We start from the raw sequence: 22,023 nt of genomic DNA on the forward strand, positions 1-22,023 counted from the left end.
GTACATTTGAATTCAGGGTATTGAATAAAATTCAGAATTGTTCTCATCTGCTCGGGTTCAAAAGTTGTCTGGGCTTAAGAAACTTTTGATTTGGACGAACCACCCAACTTGCCTTGAGTTGGTTCATTAATGCTAGAAATAGAATTTCGACACCGAGATGTAGCAAAACGTCTCAAAGGCTTGGACATCAGTAAAGCCACTGCCCTCTATAGAATACCACCATTTTCAAAATGCGTAGCTGAACTTAACAAGTTCACTATGCGCCATCTCTATCACATCAGCATTGAACATTTGAGTTTAAGGCATCGACTAACACTCAGAATTGTTATAATTTGCTTGGGTTCAAAAGTTGTCTGGGCTTAAGACACTTTTGATATGGATGAACCACCCAACCTACCTAGAGTTGGTTCATCAATACCAGAAATAGAATTTCGACACCGAGATGTGGCAAAATTTATCAAAGGCTTGGACATCAGTAAAACCACTGCCCTCTATAGGAACCACCATTGACGAAATGCTTTCTGTGTCTTCCCTACAAGGTCATGGAGAAAGCCGTTAACCAGCGATTCTTGAATCTGCTAACATTCTAAATGACCATTAATAGGGCTTTCGTAAACATGGATCAACCTGGGATCTCCTGGCTTATGTCACCAATTTATGGATTGAAGTTAAAAGTGCATCATGAATATTGAGTTTTACTACAGAACTTCAATTTATTGGAACTCATTTCTTTGGTGAAGTGCAAGCCTGTGGAATCAGATATCAAGGCATGTCTTACAACCTATAGAAATTCAAGTTCAATATTCACAGGCATCTCCACACGGTAGGCACCACTCGAGTGTAATAGGGTTTACTCTCTTGTGTTTGCTTTTTACATAAAAAAAAAACTTGAAAATTAATTTTTCTTGTTACCAATATCCAAAATTCCAAATGCGATGTCACTCGCTGTGACTTATGGTTAAAATATTTATAAGGGTAGTTATTACTCCGAGGTGGTTGAAAGTGCTGGTAAATGATTTTATTCTGAAATTGATATATAAACAAATTGACCCATTTCAGCATTTTTTTAGCAATAATTCGTTATGTAGAAACTGACTGTATTGATTACTATATATTGTCAGTCTGCACTTCATTTTGTGCACTTACTATAAATAAATATTTTTCAGGTAGGAAAATATAGTGAATTAGAAGTTAAAAATGGCCCTAAAGAGCCAGCGAGCGCTCTTCTATGGGTTTACTATTACTTAGCGCAACATTATGACTTTCTTAAACAGACTGAAAAAGCATTAAGTTATATTGATGCCGCTATAGAACATACCCCTACTTTGATTGAACTTTTTGTTATCAAGGGTAGAATATACAAGGTGAGTTATATCCTTTTTTATTTATCAACATGAATCAAATTATGAACCCAATAATTGTCAAGGAAAAATAGCAGAAATAGGAATACAAATGGATAAAAAGTGCCTAACAATACTCTTATTCATTGACAATCAAATTCACCATACACATCATAAGGTTTTATTTAGATCATGTATTATTTTCATTTTATAACACCAAAATATGGATATATTTGAAAAATAACAAAACCAATAGAATCCAGGAAATTATTATAGTACAAATATTTAACGAGAATTTAAAAGGTGATGTTGTCAAAGGAATATTTGGAAATATAACATAGAATATAAGGGCGGAACACCAAAAACGAAAGAGTGGATAGAAAGAATTAGGAATGAGATATAGAGAAATGTAACATAGATTGTAGGAATCTGAATGTGTCATCCTTTGTCATAAAAAAGATCAGTGATAATAAATTTGATCCAACTATCAGATCCAGAATTTAGCTATTCAAAAAGCAAAAACTGCATTGAAAGAAAAAAAATTATCCGGAAACAATGATAAACAACATATTTAAGAAAAGGATAAACAGATACTATAATCAATTAAGAAACAAAACATCAAAATATAAAACATTTCTCCTTACCATATGTTCAAGGACTTTTCCAACAACTTTCGAATCATAATATCATTAAATATGATATTAAACTAACTAAACTAAAATCTAAAACACCAAAAAACATGAGAAGTAATTTTATTTATAAAGTGCCTTGTATTAATTGTGACACTGTCTACATAGGACAGACATCTCAGTATTTAGAAAATAGACTAACAGGTCATCAGTACGATAAAAAAAATACATTCAATTATAAAGATTCAACAATTCTTGGAGGTAATTTCCCTCGATATATTTTAACACATTATCAAAAGCTAACAAAATATCTAAGAAGTCGCAGGTGCCTGTTGACTGTCATGTAGTGGACTTCGAAATTTACTTCTCTAATTTGGTTATCCACCATCTTTTTAAGTGTAAACGATGGTTTTGAGTTTGTCCAATCACTTTTATCTATTTTTGGTATGAAGAGGATCTTTCCTTTTTTCCCAGTTTACTGATATGTAACTTATCGCTAAGAATTATTATTATCGCTAACTATTTTTTTAATAGCGAGGAAGATCCTATCAGCCCTAATCCTTAGTTAATAACCAATTTCAGTTTGCAGTCATTTATTATTTCTTCCAGTACTTTCAATATGTATGGTTCGTGTCCAATGTATTTGTTGGTATGATACCTGAAAATTTTTTGCTGAGTGGAAGAATTATTCTATCGTTCTCCCTACTGTTTTTAAAATATCCACCGATTTTAAAATCTGTATAACAACCACCTCTGCAGCCATCATAAAACTTATGAGTCTCAGTAGAATTTAATCATTTTCTCTTCAAGGAACGACAAGTCGATTCCTCATGAATATCTTGTTTATCTTTGGTTGCCTGTCAATATATTTTCCATTTTCTTTAAAAGTCAATTTGTGTTGTTTTTTTATATTACTGGTGTTTTAGTTTATTGTCTAGTTCTCCATTTCTCATTAGTTCTCGTTTTTTTTAATTGATATGATTCGATGACAATGTACCTCAAAGATATATTTGTATCAAACTTGTAGCAAAGGAATGCAATTTAATTATATTTTATTACAGCATGCTAGTAATCCCCAGGAAGCCTACAAATGGTTAGACGAGGCGCAAGCTCTAGATACGGCTGATCGTTATATAAATTCAAAATGCGCGAAATATATGTTACGTGCGAATTATGTGAAAGAAGCGGAAGACACTTGCGGAAAATTTACACGTGAAGGAGTTACTGCAATGGAAAATTTAAACGAAATGCAGTGTATGTGGTTCCAGACTGAATGTGCGCTGGCGTACCAGAGACTGGAAAAGTATGGGGAAGCACTAAAAAAATGTCACGAAGTTGATAGGGTAGGTTGATATATATATCGTCACATGATATGCAGAATTATTTTCAGCGCGCGGTGAAGTGGTAAGGAATACACTCACAGGCCTACCGGGTTCCGAGTGGCTTGCCATTTAGTCTACAATGGAGCGTTAGACGGATGAGCATCGGGGTTATGCAATTAAAATGGCTAGAATTTAGTGCAAACGCGTCGGAATTTTAGACGCCATTTTAATATACCACGTTAAGAAGTTAACGTTGATCGACCTTCGTCATGCCACACACCTTCGAATAAGTCACAGATCTGTGAGAAATCTACTCCATCAAGATCTTCGATATCACCCCTATAAAATACAGGTTGGTGAATATCAACTGCGTCTCAGATTTTGTGAGGTTATGCTTGCCAGGTTGGAAGAAAATTATGACCAAATTAACAACTTGTGGATGAGTTGTAAACAAACAAAATTTTAGGTACTGGGCGGAGGAGAACCCTCGTTTGCTTCATGAAACACCTCTCTATTCTTAGAAAGTGACAATATGGTGTTCAATGTCGGCAAATGGAATCATCGGTTCGTTAATTCTGACAGATACGTTGCGATGATTCGGAACTTCCTCACACCTGAACTTCACCGCTTTCCAGTTAATGAAAACACACAGTACAACAAGCCACACTGCAAGAATTTCAATGAATGCTTTGTTCCCAAGGCGTGTCGTTTCTCAAAACGGGGATATCGCTTGGTCCCCTCGGTCTCTTACTGTCTGCGACTTCTTTTTATAGGGTTATCTTTAAACGAAAGTGTTTGGAACTGATCCATACAAGATACACGCCCTAAAGCAAAAAATTCGTGACGAGATTGAAGCAATACTTTTTGATTTGCTGCAAAGAGTTATGCAGATCTTTCAGGCTCGACTCCATGAATGGTAGTGTAGGGTATTTGGCAAATGTAGTTTCCAAAAAAATTGTTTACGAAATCTTCCCGTTTCATTGCAGAACCCAATAGTTATACAGTAGAGCGTCGATTATCCGAACTAATGTTGTCAGAGGTGTTCTTATTGTGTTCCTTGCCTTTTTCTTTCAGTTGGCGACCCCCCGACTAAGGCTTCACCCACAGATTGAAAAACACTGGGTTAGAGCATAGCTGAGTTAAATGTATAGACTTTAAAAACTATAATGGAAAATGTGTGTTTTTTCTAGTCGAAAACTTATTATACTCATTAAAAAACTCAGTATAAATTTATATGACTATATGTAAAAATCCATATAAACTCTACAGTTTCCGATCTAAATTACGTGCATTTTTTCTAGCATTTTTCCGAAATAATAGAAGACCAGTTTGACTTCCATACGTATTGTGTGAGAAAAATGACGCTACGATCGTATGTAGGCCTTTTAAGACTAGAAGATGTTCTTCGAGGTCATCCATTTTATTTTAAAGCTGCCAAATGTGCCATCGAGGTATATCTTCATCTATTTGACGAGCCCTTAAAGGATGAGAGCGCCGAACAGGAAATGAATACAGGTAAGTACAGATAATATGAATCATCATATATTAAAAATAAAAAAAATGTGATTTTAAATGTATGTGATGAGTTGATATAAAATTCCAGAGCTCTTCATACTTTTTTATAATTTATAATACAGTATTAATGATAAATATTTAAAAAATCAATCTTCATCATATTCTTCACTTGTTGACTCTACCATATATGATGTTATCGTCATCTTCAGAATTATTGGTATCATACTGTTCAGATTCTGTAATAAAAGAAGTAAAATTATATAAATAATAATCGTTACATTAAAACTAAGAATTTTTTAAATTATAAATGGAATACCTTCTGTTGAGGACAGTTGATCCAATGATGTACTTTGTCAAACCAGTAATAATGATATTTATTATCAATAAACATCCTTCCATAATCCTCTGGCGTTTTGTCAGTTGGATTTCTCATGTGCATTGCACCATATAAGAGTGACATCTTATGGGGAACAGTCTGAAATCGTTACAGTGTACAAACTGTGTAGCGAAGACAACATATAACCGTAAAGTTCTTGTTTTGGCCTGGACATGAGTCACAGAAAATAACTAAGTGGTTTACTGTTGGGCTCAGGATATTTTCAATCAAGTGGTTTAGCATGGAACAAACATCATCAGCTTTCTTTCTTCTTTTTCTTCGTTTGTGTAAAATACTGATGTCGAGTCTGACAACACATGAATGTTGAAGGAAACGAAGTTATAGTAGACGTAGTTTTATTAGGAGTGGGTAGATTTTTTTGAAAGTCAATGGTAATTCCTTCAACATTTTTTCTAGCTTCTTTGAGACAGTTTCTTTTGATTTAATAAAACTTTTCACTTTTTTTTTCGTTCTTCTTTTTATGTAGTTATTTCGCTAAATTCTTCATCAGTAACCTTTGCAATTTTATCTTCTAAAACTGTAATCTCAGATTTAAATAAATCATAACTACTGCATGTATCCTTTCGAGTAAAATAAAAGGAAATAATGAAGTTTCCATCAAAAATTTCATGAAATGTTGTCAAATCAACACGGTGATTCTATGCTTTATTTAGTTTTTCGGACAAATATATCCTTGATGTATCTTTTAATGAATAGTGGGATTTCCTCCCTTTGAGTAAATGAAGGAGATAATTCTTAATTTAGATTAATTTAGCAGTTGATTTGGTTTGCTTTTGTGTTTACCATTACAGCAAAAGAAAGAGGCTAAAAATGAGTTTAAAAAACTAAGAAACAAAGTCAACCACGTGGGAAAATACCTCAAAAAGCAATATGTGGAGAGAATAATTTTGGAAGCAAATTGCGACTCAAAGAAAACTTGGACACTAAACTTGGATACTAAACGAGCTGACAAACAGATAGAAGAAGAGTAGTAATCAGAAGATAAGATAAATAAATAGACGTAGTAAAAATTGTAGATGATACTAAAATAGCAGATGAATGAATTCAATACACATTTCTCTAGCATTGGACCCAAACTTGCATCAAATATTAAAAAACCTAAAAATTCTTATTTCCAATAAGAAGAAGGACAACAAATTATGAATCAGTGGAAGATGACAAAGTTAAGAGATATCAAGGAACTGAAAATAAAGCTACACCAGGAGTCGACTACATATCAAAGGATGATATAAATCTCTTGATTAATGAAATAGAAAATAAAATAGTGCAACTAATCAATGAAATACTGATAAGTGGCAAATTTCCAGAAGAACTGAAAGTAGTAAAAATAATCCCTATACACAAAAAGGGATGTCTTGAATTACAGACCAATTTGCTTACTAAGTACATTTTCAAAAATAGTAGAAAAGGTAATCAAAGCAAGACTTTTGTTCAGAGCAGTTTTTGGATTTGATAGAAAGCAGTATGGATTTCAAAAAGGACTCATTACCACCGTAGACTTACTTGAATCCATTTAAAATGAAATTGATAAAACTAAGAATGTCGCTGCAGACAATAACAGAACAAAAATGTGCTGTGACCTAAAAAGTTATCTCCTAAAAATAGACTGAAATATTTATATCCTAAACTATAAGAAATTTAATAATTTGACTTTATTTTTTATTATATATAAAATATTTTAGTTGTTTCGTTAAATTTTAGGCCTTGGTGCCAGTAGCATTGTACTGTTTAGGTATCAGAAATAAAGATTTTGTAAAAAAAATCTATTTGGGATTAACCAAATTCGGTGAATTGTTTCTTTAACGTTAGCACACGGCGGTTTATTATACTGTGTAAGGTTTGTGGCAATCTGTTACATCCATATAAGCTACACTGTGGCATCACCGACTGGTATTTTTTACTCAAAGTATATGTTAATAGATTAACTCGAACTACTAACTAATGCTAGTTGCCCTGTGCTAGCTGTTACATATTTACTCGGACTAAACAGCAGGGCTCACGCAGGGACTTTTTTAAAAGATTAAAAATTCTGAATCTTCCTTATTCATCTTTGAATCTGTTTGCCTAATTCATAAGCACGTTGATAGGACGTTGCATGGCTATCCATGCAGAGCACGACATTTACCTACCTACTCCACGTTCAGAATTAGTTAAGGACTCAATATTTTACAATGCCAAAAAATGCAAAATCATTTGCCAATTGAAATCAAATCGATATCATCTTTTTACCTATAATTTTGTTACTCATTCTGTATATTGAAATTTTATTTTATTTGTATTTTTATGTAGCTGCATTATTGTCTACAAATTGTAACAATTTTTAACAATAAAGCATTTCTCTCTTTCTCTCTCTTAAGTAACTTTGTGAAGTGCTTTCCGCTTATTCATATATCTGTCTAATATGACATTTTAATTGGTTTGTTCGCTTCCGCCTCCGACCGACTGCGAAATACAATCTGTAATCTGTTCTCCATCTATTTACACAGAAAACATTTTATAGGTCGTATTTAAATATTTGTTTTTGGAAGGCATGAAACGTAGACATGAAAAGTAGTTGGACACTATGTACCATCGTAAATTTTGAACAGCTGAATTCAAACATACTATCATGGTGGCCACAAAACTGGAAAACCTGGAAACGTCAGGGAATTTTCAATTTACTGGAAAAGTCAGATTTCTCTAAAAATCTGGAAAAAACGAAAATTTTCAATTAGGATTATTTAAAATTATTCAACTACTAGAATTTTTTCGATTCCTTCAAATGAAAAATCTGTCTTTCGGAAAGGTGTGCGTAAAACATACCAGCTGATCATTGAGCAACTTAACCTTACAAAAGTGAGAAAGATTTATATGCTTATAACTTTTTGGATATTCAAGTTGTTGGATTGATTAATTAAAAAAAGGTTTAATCATGTCTCGATAAATACTGCGAAGCATCCTATTTAGACTGATTCTCAACCACTGTGCCGCGGCACTTTTGTGTGCCGCCAAATTTTGCAAATATATAATAATTAAATTATATCATTTAAAAAGAAAAATATTTTTAACATAAATATATATTTAAATCCACAAAAAAATAAATTATTTTATTTGCTTTGCAACGCGTTTTTTCTTAGTGCCAAATTATGATGAAGCGGCGTGCATAGCAATAGGAATATGTCTCAAGTCGGCGCATACTTGCCACTTCTGCGTACAAAACGTGTTGTTTTAGTGATAGTTGGGATTCACAAGGTGTTGCATAGTAGTTACTGCACCTTTTCTTTCGTTAAAATTGGCAAATGCATGTGATTCGGTTTAATGTTAATTTATTTGTATGTAGTGTCAATTTATAAATTTGTAAACTTATTAACTTTGCAGTACACCTATCCCCCGATTTACACGGTACTTGTTTTACACGTTTTCGCTTTTACACGGTTTTCCAAATAAGTTTTTTTTGTTTTTATTGCACTCTACTAAATGCTACTGTGATTGAACACGTGCGCTGTGTACACATCTCACGGGGAATTCCGAGCTTATGTGCTGACTTGCTGCACACGCGCACTGTGTCTGTATTTCTTCGCATCAAATTTAAGTTTTATCTACGCTAAACTGTATTTGAGCGAAAGTTTAACAATTTCAGAAAGGTTTAATTTTCCATATTCATAAATTACAAGTGAGTGCATAATTTAGATTATTATAAATTCAAAGGTAATATTTGAACCATTTTTTAAAAATGTTTCGACAATATCATTTTTATTTTATCAGATCCTTCTGAAAATGGATAAATGGTTAAAAAGAAGAAAGTTTAATGATGATAATAGTGATACTGATAACGTTAGGAACCAAGTAAATGAGCCAACCCCCGGCACAAGTAAAAATACTTTTTGCTCAAAAAAATACGTTGTCCATCGGAACTATAATTTTATGAAATTTGGATTTACCTCTACCTACCTCTATATGTGGTTTTAAATTATTAAATAGTGCTATGGTTCCTAGCAAATTCCAACGTCACTTGGTGACTAATCATCCTTCGCTTTCAACAAAAAGATAAAAGCTACTTTGAAAGGTCTTTATCATCAAAAATTAAGCAAGTAAAAGTTTTTGAAAAAAAAGTATGTGTGTCTGAAAAGGCTCAAGTAGCTTCTAACGAAATAGTTGAATTGATTGCTGTTAACTTATAAACTGACAATTTGGATGATGAAATTATATTACCTGCTTGTCGCAAAATTGTAAAAACAATGATTGGTGGTTCAGCTGATATTGATATTTGCAAAATACCACTTTCAAATGATACAATCCATCGCAGAATTAAAGATATGTCAGAAAATATTGAGCAAAATACTGCAAAAACTCTTACAAATTTGAATTTTGCTCTACAAGTTGATGAAACAACAGATATTACAAGAAATGCTCAATTAATTGCATTCGTTAGATTTATTCACGAAAATGATATAATTAATCAATTTTTAATTAATTAATCAATTTTATGTTTTTATTTTAAAACATTCAGAAGAATCAATTAATTCTTATTTGTGTGAATTCAGATTTTCAGCATTAGCCAACATTAAAACTAAAAAAAGATCAAGATTGTTAAATGTAGAAGATGATATGAGAGTAGCATTGTCATTTTTACTACCAAATATAAATGAAATTATCAAAAAACATCAACTCAAATTTCGCATTAAAAATATTTTTATTATTAGCTTGTAATTAATCCCTTAATAAACTTTTAGTTATTATTGTAGTATATATTAGTTTATTTCGTATATTTAAAATTTTTGTCATAAACTATTTATGCAGTGTATTGTAGTAATTAAATAATTTTTATCTTTTTCTTTTTGTGCCGCCAAATTTTGAAATCGTTAAATATGTGACGCAACAAAAAAAAAGGTTGAGAATCACTGGTCTAAGATCTCAGCGCTTGATCCTGCAGGTATCTGTTTTTTTGATGAAATTAATTTTAAAGGAATCTTGAAGATGTATGGAATGGATTAAGAATAGGTTGCCTTGTAAAAATTAGCCGCAATTACCTATAATTAATTTTAATGTCATTAATATACTAATATAACTTCCAGCTATATGTTTTTTCAGTCAATCTTACAGCATTTAAAAGAAAATCAAAATAAAAATGGTTGCTAGCTCTCAGTCGGCCGCAGCATTAGGGTTGCCAGGTGTAAACAGGTATATTAGTGTTAATTAACTGCATTCACCATTTTTTTTTAAATTTTTATACAAAATTAAAGTTTTATATACATTGAACATGAAAATCCATTGTTGCCAGTTGCACTATGGCCGCAAACAGAGGTTGCCATGATTTTTGTGAACGACTTTCGCTCCAAGTAAGTGATAACGCAAGAGAGAAGATGCACAAATTGTTACGTGCTGATAATAAAGTAAAGAGTTGTGATTAAGTTTTATTATTTTTTCACTTATTACTTATTAAACATAAGTTTTTGAACATAATGACAATTTTCATCAATTGGGTAAAGACCCATTTTTCTCATTGAAAAAGTTTTCTACAGAATCTTTAGATCAAAATGGAGTGGATACTAAGATTTTTGTTTTTATTTCATTAAGAAGTACATTTGCTTTTATTATTAATTTTAACAATATTATTTTTTATTTGTACAGATTGCACTGGTGAAATAATTTCTTCTGCTTCCGTGGACGATTCGTTAGTTGGTGCTGTAGTAGATAACTCCTCGGATTGCAATGAAGTCGATGCTGAAGGCGAATCCTGGAATAAAATTGTTTTCTTTTTATACACAAAAGTGAATAGTATAAAGCAAATGGGGCAAACGATTCTCATTGCACTGGGCGAAATGGAGTAAATGCTCCTAAATTGACTAAAATATATTTACATTACAATAATGAATTAATTAAGAATAATGATGTACTTACGGTTTGCATTTGTATGCAAATAATTTTCGTATTCATTTTTATCCTTTTGTTTTAAAACGGTAAATTTCTTGTAACATGCTAGATGATAACCATGTGCTTCCATCATATCACTATTGAAGGTTATGTTGCTGTGTTTATAGTTTTTCTTTTTACGAAACGACATAAACTCACACTTTTTAAATGATTCACCATTAAAATCGGTTAGTTTTCCACCTTATTGGCACAAAAAACACGTTTTCATTTTCAGAAACATAAATCAAGGCAACCTCTGTTTGCGGCCATGGATTTTCATGTTCAATGTATGTAAAAAACGGTGAATGCAGTTAATTGACAATAATATACCTGTTTACACCTGGCAACCCTAATACTGCGGCCGACTAAGAGCTGGCTACCATTTTTATTTCGATTTAAGACATCATTTCCCTTCAAATGCTGTAAGATTGACTGTCATATTAGTATATTAATAAACTTTTAGTTATTATTGTAGTATATATTAGTTTATTTCGTATATTTAAAATTTTTGTCATAAACTATTTATGCAGTGTATTGTAGTAATTCAATAATTTCTATCTTTTTCTTTTCGTGCCGCCAAATTTTGAAATCGTTAAATATGTGACGCAACAAAAAAAAGGTTGAGAATCACTGGTCTAAGATCTCACCGCTTGATCCTGCAGGTATCTGTTTTTTTGATGAAATTAATTTTAAAGGAATCTTGAGGCTGTATGGAATGGATTAAGGATAAGTTGCCTTGTAAAAATTAGCCTGTAGTACCTGTAATTAATTTTAATGTTATTAATATACTAATATGACAGTCAATCTTACAGCATTTGAAGGGAAATGATGTCTTAAATCGAAATAAAAATGGTAGCCAGCTCTTAGTCGGCCGCAGCATTAGGGTTGCCAGGTGTAAACAGGTATATTATTGTCAATTAACTGCATTCACCGTTTTTTACATACATTGAACATGAAAATCCATGGCCGCAAACAGAGGTTGCCTTGATTTGTGTTTCTGAAAATGAAAACGTGTTTTTTGTGCCAATAAGGTGGAAAATTAACCGATTTTAATTGTGAATCATTTAAAAAGTGTGAGTTTATGTCGTTTCGTAAAAAGAAAAACTATAAACACAGCAACATAACCTTCAATAGTGATATGATGGAAGCACATGGTTATCATCTAGCATGTTACAAGAAATTTACCGTTTTAAAACAAAAGGATAAAAATGAATACGAAAATTATTTGCATACAAATGCAAACCGTAAGTACATCATTATTCTTAATTAATTCATTATTGTAATGTAAATATATTTTAGTCAATTTAGGAGCATTTACTCCATTTCGCCCAGTGCAATGAGAATCGTTTGCCCCATTTGCTTTATACTATTCACTTTTGTGTATAAAAAGAAAACAATTTTATTCCAGGATTCGCCTTCAGCATCGACTTCATTGCAATCCGAGGAGTTATCTACTACAGCACCAACTAACGAATCGTCCACGGAAGCAGAAGAAATTATTTCACCAGTGCAATCTGTACAAATAAAAAATAATATTGTTAAAATTAATAATAAAAGCAAATGTACTTCTTAATGAAATAAAAACAAAAATCTTAGTATCCACTCCATTTTGATCTAAAGATTCTGTAGAAAACTTTTTCAATGAGAAAAATGGGTCTTTACCCAATTGATGAAAATTGTCATTATGTTCAAAAACTTATGTTTAATAAGTAATAAGTGAAAAAATAATAAAACTTAATCACAACTTTATACTTTATTATCAGCATGTAACAATTTGTGCATCTTCTCCCTTGCGTTATCACTTACTTGGAGCGAAAGTCGTTCACAAAAATCATAGCAACCTCTGTTTGCGGCCATAGTGCAACTGGCAACAATGGATTTTCATGTTCAGTGTATATAAAACTTTAATTTTGTATAAAAATTAAAAAAAAAATGGTGAATGCAGTTAATTAACAATAATATACCTGTTTACACCTGGCAACCCTAATGCTGCGGCCGACTGAGAGCTAGCAACCATTTTTATTTTGATTTTCTTTTAAATGCTGTAAGATTGACTGAAAAAACATATAGCTGGAAGTTATATTAGTATATTAATGACATTAAAATTAATTATAGGTAATTGCAGCTAATTTTTACAAGGCAACCTATTCTTAATCCATTCCATACATCTTCAAGATTCCTTTAAAATTCATTTCCTCAAAAAAACAGATACCTGCAGGATCAAGCGATGGGATGCTGTACAAATTTGAATATTTGATTTTTTAAAATGACATAACCAATGGTTGTGTTACCAAAAGCTATCAAAGAATGCAAAGACATTAAAGAACTTGATGTTGTAGAATTTAAAAAAAGATTATCGTCAAGCATATACTACTTTGACTGAAAAATTACTTGAACAATCTCCAGTAAAGTACAGATCGACCAACATAGCTTTGCCTCTGGGAATTGGATGCGCAGTCGGCGGAGTAGGACGAGAGATCATTAATGTCGTGCATTCAACATAGGTTAGTACAGTCAGTGCAGAAATTATTTAATGAACTGTTCGTTACTTTGAAAATGCTTTTGAACAGTAAAGTGAAAAACAAGGTTCTGAGTGGACAAAACAGAGAAATTGTCAACAATGTTTTGAGATTTATGTAGGCAGAAGCATCGGCAGATGGGATAAGGATTCCTCTTGCGAAGGTAAGAAGTAACGGTAGAAATAAGTCAAAATGTACTAATAATTATTTTTTATCATCGAAGGTTCAAGAACGAATAGCAGAGGCTACAGGTGTATGTATAAGAACCGTAAGGAAAATTAAATCAGAGATGAAAAAAATAGAAGAGGGTGAACAGGAAACGTTTTCAACTCCAAATAAAAAGAGAGTGAAACAATAATACCTCGCAATGGATGATGATGATTTGGCTATTTTACTTAGGTGCATAGTTAATTTTCATATCACAGAAAAAAGAATCCCTATGCTAAGGGTAATTAATAAAAATATCATTCGCGATATGGACTATCAGGGTTGCAAAGAGTCTTTGAGAAAAAACATTCATAAACTTGGATTTCGATGGAGGAAGGTGGAAACGAACAGAAAAATATTAATAGAGCGCTACTGAGAATAGAATATTTAAAAAAAATGCGGACCTACAGAGAAAAGGGTGCACCTATTATTTACATGGATGAAACTTATATGCATGCTACACACACGAACCAAAAAGGCTGGGGTGATAATACCGAGGATGGTCTAAAAAAACTTGTTAGTAAAGGGCAACGTTTAATCATAATACATACAGGTGGAGAAAATGGATTTGTGCCTAATGCTTATATAAGATGGAAATCTAATTGCAATACAGGTGATTATCATAATGAGATGAATTTTGATAATTATAAGAAATGGGTGTCAGAACAGTTTATTCTGAATTTGCTGCCAAAGAGCGTTGTGGTTATCGATAATGCACCTTATCATAATAAACAAATCGACAAAATGCCAACGACATTGACCAAAAAAGCCCACTTGCAATCACAGAAATATTTGCCAAAATATAAGCGGTTTCTGCGACTACCACCATATCATCCGGATTTGAATCCAATTTAATTTAAAGAATTATTTTTGACCTGCCATGCACTTGTCCCAATGTTAAATCGATAACTGGAAGCATTTTTTACCTGAATGGCTTTCATACACTTTATAATAACTTGAAATGAAATGAAATAATGAAAGTTAGAACTGGTTTCCTTTGAAAAAAATTATTTTGAGGAAGTGTTAAAAATCAGATGGTGGTAAATATGGTGATTTATGCAGATATGATAAATCGAGAAAGATTTTAGGGGCTAAAAATTTGAGATATGATGCGTTATCCTGATAATTTACATAACAGCTAGTCAATTTCTCAGGTATCACTTTCTTTGCAATTATTGTCCTCACACGTTCCAATACCTCTGGTACAGTCAACAAACGAGTTAGTCAATTTTTCCATATTTTTTATCGTTTTTAAGTGAAAGGGTGTCCGACCGTTCCTCGTCCTTAGCTGACTCATTTCCACTTTTGAATAGCTCGTATCATATTCGGAAATTAAGTTTATATATTGTTAATGAGGAGAGATTATTTTAATTTCAACGATGTTATGCAACATTGCGATGATTTTTTCAAAGAATTTTCTCCAGGGCAGTGGAAATCTTTTAGCAAAAGAGCGAAGAAATTTGAGGACGATTTCCTGATGAATGAACCCATAATAGACATAGTAGATGATATGGTTATTGATTTAAATGACGAGGATAGCGATACTGAATCAGAACAGGAAGATGAAGGTTGTAATCTATCCGGAATCGAAGAACTGCCTGACGAAAACCAATCTGAGAATGTGTCAACAGTACGAGAACAGTGTCAACCGTGCGAGAATTTTCTCCAGGGCAGTGGAAATCTCTTAGCAAAAGAGCGAAGAAATTTGAGGACGATTTCAAGACGAATGAACCCGTAATAGACATTATCATAGGTGATGTGATTATTGATTTAAATGATGAGGATAGCGACTCTGAATCAGAACAGGAAGATGAAGATTGTAATCTATACGGAATCGAAGAACTGCCTGATGAAAACCAATCTGAGAGTGTGTCAACAGTGCGAGAAAAGTCGTATTATAATCTATAGGCAGTAGTACTCAAAAAATTCTTGAAAATAGTTAAATAATTATTAAATAATCATCAATTTAAAGGTTGTCCATTTTTCCCAAATACTGATTATGCATAATTCCTTTAATTATATTCTACTTGCGAATGAATAAGGATGTTGGGATTCCTATCCTCTACTTGTTTTTCGTTATCGTCGATTGATACCAAATTTGTTTCGACGTTGATTCGGGTACTGCATTCAATCAACGGTTTTGACTAAAATTCTTTTCTCGATTGTACTTCCCGGTGAAAGGGCAAAGTCGGTCTTTGTCGCATCTCAGAGGCAAAGCTATGTTGGTCGGTCTGTACAAATTAGTGAAAGGAATAAGGATAAACGGGGTTGACGCAGATAAAATACTTAATACAAGAAATTATGCAGAAGATCATCCTTTCAAGATGAAATCCTAAATTATTTTAACTCAGATTATAAAAAACTAAATTGTTTGTGGTTAGATAATATTATGGCTACGCCAGATGATTTTAAATAATTTACCAAATACATAAAAATTATTTTTTCATGGTAACTCATCTCTTGACGATGATTTTCTATCAATAGAGACTGCTTATAGTCCTCGGACCCTCGACCCATTTTTTAGATGTTGACCAACAAGCTGGAAATTTGTAAATCGCTTGTTTAGGTCAAGACCGAAAACTTTTTCCTCGATTTTGCGCCTTTCGCCCCGTAGAGAGTGGTAAACATGTAATTCGGGCGAGTTACCAATAATTAATTACCAACTGGTTGATATTTATTTCAAACGGGAGATTATTCATTATTATTACTTCAAAGAAATTTATCCAACAAAAATAATGCGCCATTTCCCCCCTGTCCGACAGGCTAATTATGTCAGTTTACCACGCTTATATTAATGGCTGATTTTTTGAGAACTCGAAGGTTAATAAATTGAAAAAGCGTGTACTCATGTTGTCCGACGTACAGTGCGCGCCATAAAGGGAGTTCGACACTTGGAATCTGCGTTGGTAATCACTGATTACCAACAGGCTGATTTTTTTTCACTTCATAATGACATATGAAACCTATTAAGTTCATTGGCCGATAAAAATCATTGGGCAAACTTTTTAGACAATTAAAAAACACAATTGCTTTTCTGTCCATTATAATGGACAAACTGTATCTTTTTTGGCTTTTTCTCTTGATCTACTTAATTTAAAACAGCTGAATGCGAACATATTCTTATTTTTAATAATAACTAAAACTAAAAATGATAAAATTGAGGATTTTTAGCTTTCTTAGCTCAGTTTTTGATTCGATGAATTCAGGGTTGACTTGTACAAAATGTTTATACAATTGTATAGAATTTTCTAAAATAAATTTTTTTCCAAGCTGTCAATACTCGTTCATTCAGCATAATCACACATTTTTCAAGTTTATCCAGCCAGCACAAAATACTTGTGAAAGATTTAAAAAGGAATAAGTGAAAGATCCCAGAAATATTTCATTATCTTTTTCGGAAATTCTTAAGAGATCCATCAATAGTTTTTTATTGTCTAAGCTTGAAATATTTCAGAAATAAACACCCCACAAAAATTATCGCATCACACATTATTATTTAAATATTTTAAATGTGTTGCTTGTTTTTCGAATTTTATTATTATTACGAATTAAAATACCAATAGATACGCATTTTGCAACATTTATTTTATATCAGTTTGATTAGAGAGAGGACAAAAAGTTTGATTTACCAAAACAGAAAATATTAAAAAAATTGTACAAAACATCTATACACCAAAATGAACGGTGCTTAAAGTAAAACCAGCCAATGAATTTATAATAGCGTTTGTTGCCGCCCCTCGCTCTAATTACAGCTTCCGTTCGTCTTGGAAGGCTTATAAACAGGTTCTGAACGTATCCTTGCGGCATGTTTTTCCAGTTAAAGTTAAAAAGAACGTTTTGAATATCATCTAGTGTTCTTATTGTTGCTGAATTTGCCATCCTAGATGGTCCCAGATATGCTATATTGGGTTAAGGTCCGGGCTACGTGCAGGCCAATTCAGGGTGGGTATCTCGACCTCTTCTAAGTACTGCCGAACCACTCTAGCAGCGTGTGGACGAGCATAGGGCACTACATGGGGTTCTAGGATATTGGTTATGCACCTGTCAGCATTTAGTCTTCCATCATTCACTGGAACTAACTCCGTGCGACCCTCGAAAAAATCTCGATTCATCCGTGAATAAAATATTGGACCAATCTTGAATATTTCAATTTGCGTGTTCTCGAGCAAATTCCAATCTTGCTACTCGATGTTCTCTGGTAAGACGTGGACCTCTAGCTGGCACTCTGTTTGTAGGCTTATTCGGACATTACAAGCAGCCAACAGATTTGTTTGCAGCCTTAGAGAGGTGGTATGCCTAATTCTTAACGCCGTTAACCTCAAATAACGATCATCTACTACCGAAGTTACCCTTCCGCGGCCTTGTCCGGGTCTTCTGGTTAGCTGCCCTGTTCCTTGGTAGCGAATAACAACTCTGGATATGGTGCTTTATTGAACTCTAATTACCTCGGCGATGTATCTTTGACTGCGGTCATCTTGTATGAGCGCGATGATTCTAGCGGCTTCTTCATTCGTCACATATCTTGTTAAACGTTGAGGCACATCCATTATTAACAAAATAAATTTAAATTTTCACTATACAATAACACAATTTGCTTAGAAAGTTCTCGATCTCATTGCATTCACCATGACAGAAATGATTTACTCGAGCATTTTTGCTTCCAAAGAAATTTGTAAGAAATTGTGATATTTTTTTGCCCATGATAAGAGACCAGAAATATCTATTAAGTTGATACATATGCAGATTTTCCCAAAAAAATAAAATTAATTCTTAAAAATATCCTAAAATACCAGTGATGCGACAATTTTTGTGGGGGGTATATTTTGTGTTTTCTGGGTAGTAATATGCCTGAATAACAGAGAAGTATTGGTACTATTCTTCAATCTGTGTGTGCGAATACAGCTCGCCACGAATTCCATGCACATACTCCTATTTGGAAGAGAAGAGCAATCGACAATTGAGAAAATTTTATCCTTATTTCATGTACCTTTCAGCTTCTTTAAAGTATATAGAACAGGAAAAAATTATCAAAAAAGAAAAAAAATTCAAGAAAAAAATGAATTTATATGTTCTTTGTGTCAGACTACGTTTATGGCTCAATATTTCTGTCGGTCAAAGTTATATTCAGTTAGAAAATATGTGGAGTGTCGGACTCCCTTTATGGCGAGCGCTATACGTCGGACTACGAGTACACGCTTTTTTAATTTATTAACCTTCGAATTCTCAAAAAATCAGTCATTAATATAAGCGTGGTAAACTGACATAATTAGCCTGTCGGAGAGGGGGGAAATGACGCATTATTTTTGTTGGATAAATTTCTTTGAGGTAATAATAATGAATAATCTCCTGTTAGAAATAAATATCAACCATCCTCAAAAAAATGAGTCGAGGGCCCGAGGACTATTAATTGAAAATCTTCAAGAAGATTCGCTCATCGCCCAAAGATTAATTTATGATAAATTGAGAAATGTTGGCATTGAAAATATTGAAATATCGAATAGTCTGATTGAGTCGGTTAAGAATTCAAGAGAAATTAAAAAAGAATTAGATGATAGTAAGAATAAATATTTAAAGAAACAGTAATTGAAAAATCTTTTGGATAAAAAGAAAGCTCTAGTCGAAACTAGTCGTTGACATATTTTATCCAAAGATGATGATATTGAAAAATTAAAGAATAAACGAATAATTATAAGATAAAGAAGAGAGTATATTTGTATTACATATGCTATTTAGTTTTTTTGCGCTAAAAGTGTTAATTTTTCATATTTATTCAATAAATATAAATAAAATAATATATAATTGAATATTTTTAAACTTAGTCATGGAATTTTAAAATTAGATCTCTGGAAAAGTCAGGAAATTTTATTTTAAAAACTCTGTGGTCACCATGACTATACGAGGAGTACCCTAAAGTAACCGGAATACCATTGCCATGGGTGGAGCTTTTGTAATACTGATTTCTACCGCTAGTTCGGTGCCGCGCGGGCCGTTGACCTGCTACGTCACTGTGACCGTTTTTGCTAGTGCCGTTTCAATGCTGCTTCGTTTTTTTATGATATCAAATATAAGTGAACCACGTGCCGTTGTGAAATTTTATTTTCCACTCGGTAAAAACGCTGCCGAAACTGTTTTAATGTTGAAAACTGCTTACAAAGATGAAGCTATGGAAAAAATTCAAGTGTATGAGTGATTTTCGCGATTTAAAAATGGCGACATGTCGATTGATGGCAAACCTCCCTCTGGACGTCCATCAACTGCCCGAATCGATGAAAATGTTGAAAGAATTCTAGAGCTTGTGCGCACAGACAATTGATCAACTGTCTGAAATCAGTAGAATATCTTGGAACTCGGTTCAGCAAACAGGTGACTGGTTCTTCCACCATGACAACGCACCTGCACGCTCAGTCATCACTGTTAGCCAGTTTTTGGTTCAAAATAACATGGTTCCACTGCCCCACCCACCTTACTCGCCTGATCTGGCTCCGTGCGACTTTTTATTGCTTCCACGCATGAAAAGGGGCATGAAAGGACGGCGATTTGAAAACATTGAAGACATCAAGAAAAAATGAGACAGGAGCATGCAGCCATCTCTAAAGATGAGTTCAAACAATGTTTCGAACAGTGAAAGCACCGCTGGGACAAATTTATTACTTGTAATGGAAAGTATTTTGAAGGGGATAAGGTTGTTTTGTAAATATATAGCATTTAAAAAATAATTCCGGTTATTTTTGGGTACTCCCTCGTATAATCAAAAGTTCAGTTGGATACCGCGCTCATAACAGTAGAAAAAACCTGCATCTTCAACTACACTCCTGAAATGAAAAAAAAAACAGCCAACATAGTGAATTACAAAGGGCTTCGAAAAGGTTTCATCGGCTGGAAAGTTCGTTCAATCGTTTTTTATCACGGGATTGATTCCTTCGAGTATTTTCCAAAAGTTAAACCACAAATTTAATCTCGAATCTTGTGTACAGTGCTTTGTGGCGGAAAGGAGATTTTTACGGGGAGTAAATAAATCTGGCCAAAAATAATTGTGTGGTTTTTGGGGTTTAGAATGACGAAAATAAAACATGCAAATTATACACAGACAAAAAACTGTATTATTACTTACTCAAAAAAAAAATAAAAGCAAAAATTAAAAAACAATTATTTTTACAATATAATAAATTTATCTCATCCTCGCTTTCTTATTGAAGTGATTCTGATAGGTTTTTCGGTGTGACAGGCAGAAGCATGTTCAATGTTTCAGGTAGAAACGAAGAAAAATTTCTTTTTTTTATAATTGATGCACCGAGAAAAGGATCTGAGCTCAAAAGAAGCCTATTCAAACCAACTCTATTACAGGATTCTCTGGAGAATTTTCTTGAGTAATCCTGTCTGTATGTCCTAAAATATTTGTTACGTCCTTCTGCCGCTTCCTCAGACAATTGGCCTATTGGTACCAATGCATTTTTTATTATGTCTGTTCCGGGCACCAGTACTTTGTGCAGTGTGGGCGTCATTGGATGCCATTGGTATAGTTTTACGGATAAACGAGCAGTTTTTTCTGCGTATTTTTCATATTTTTCTACATCTATAATATAGTCACTCGAGATCGTGACTTTTAATCTATATATTAATTCCTAATCTAGGCTAATTTAGGATCCTTAAAAAATCTTCTGCTCGTATTTCCATCATTTGTATTTCCGAAGTTTGTTTTCGGCATGTCAACTAATAAGCCATTTTCATTGCGAAACCTGGCCTGTATTTTAGTTTTTCCGTTTTTCTCCATTTGTTTTACCTAATCTGTTTTTCTCTCCCGATACTTTTTAACGGGCAGCTTGTATGCTAAATGAAGAATGGTTTCAAAAAAATTTAATTCTAGCTTGTAAAATAGACAGGCCGAATTCAGTAGCACTCTCTGTAATTTTCCTTTTGTCCTCTAAATTATTAAAATCTTTGGAATTTTTTCCAGTAGCCGCGTTGGAGACCTTCCGTCAACCATAGTCATTACCAAATGGGAATGCACCAAAATTTTTTTTCCGTCAATTTCAACCTCAGTCGCAGTTAAATTGCTAATGGAATTTTTAACGTAATTAATCTCTTCATTAGTAATGTCAGTTGTATCTTTGACGTATTGGACGACAAAATCGGGAAGACGAAGGTGTTGGGTTTTGCCACAACATCATTTCATTGTTCTTGCTGAAAACTAGTCGCACAGAT

General features: G+C 33.1%; 1 protein-coding gene across 1 annotated transcript in view; it reads left to right on the plus strand.

Annotated features, from left to right (window-relative positions):
- LOC130903929 (N-alpha-acetyltransferase 16, NatA auxiliary subunit) overlaps positions 1 to 22,023 on the plus strand; it is a 156,919-nt gene that overhangs the window by 9,513 nt on the left and 125,383 nt on the right. The window contains exons 6-8 of the mRNA XM_057816324.1: positions 1,167 to 1,364; positions 3,031 to 3,312; positions 4,593 to 4,806. Of these exons, the coding sequence (XP_057672307.1) occupies positions 1,167 to 1,364; positions 3,031 to 3,312; positions 4,593 to 4,806 (694 nt within the window). The remainder of the gene's footprint in view (positions 1 to 1,166; positions 1,365 to 3,030; positions 3,313 to 4,592; positions 4,807 to 22,023) is intronic.

Source organism: Diorhabda carinulata, chromosome 2 (assembly GCF_026250575.1).
Source record: "Diorhabda carinulata isolate Delta chromosome 2, icDioCari1.1, whole genome shotgun sequence".
Taxonomy (NCBI): Eukaryota; Metazoa; Arthropoda; class Insecta; order Coleoptera; family Chrysomelidae; genus Diorhabda; species Diorhabda carinulata.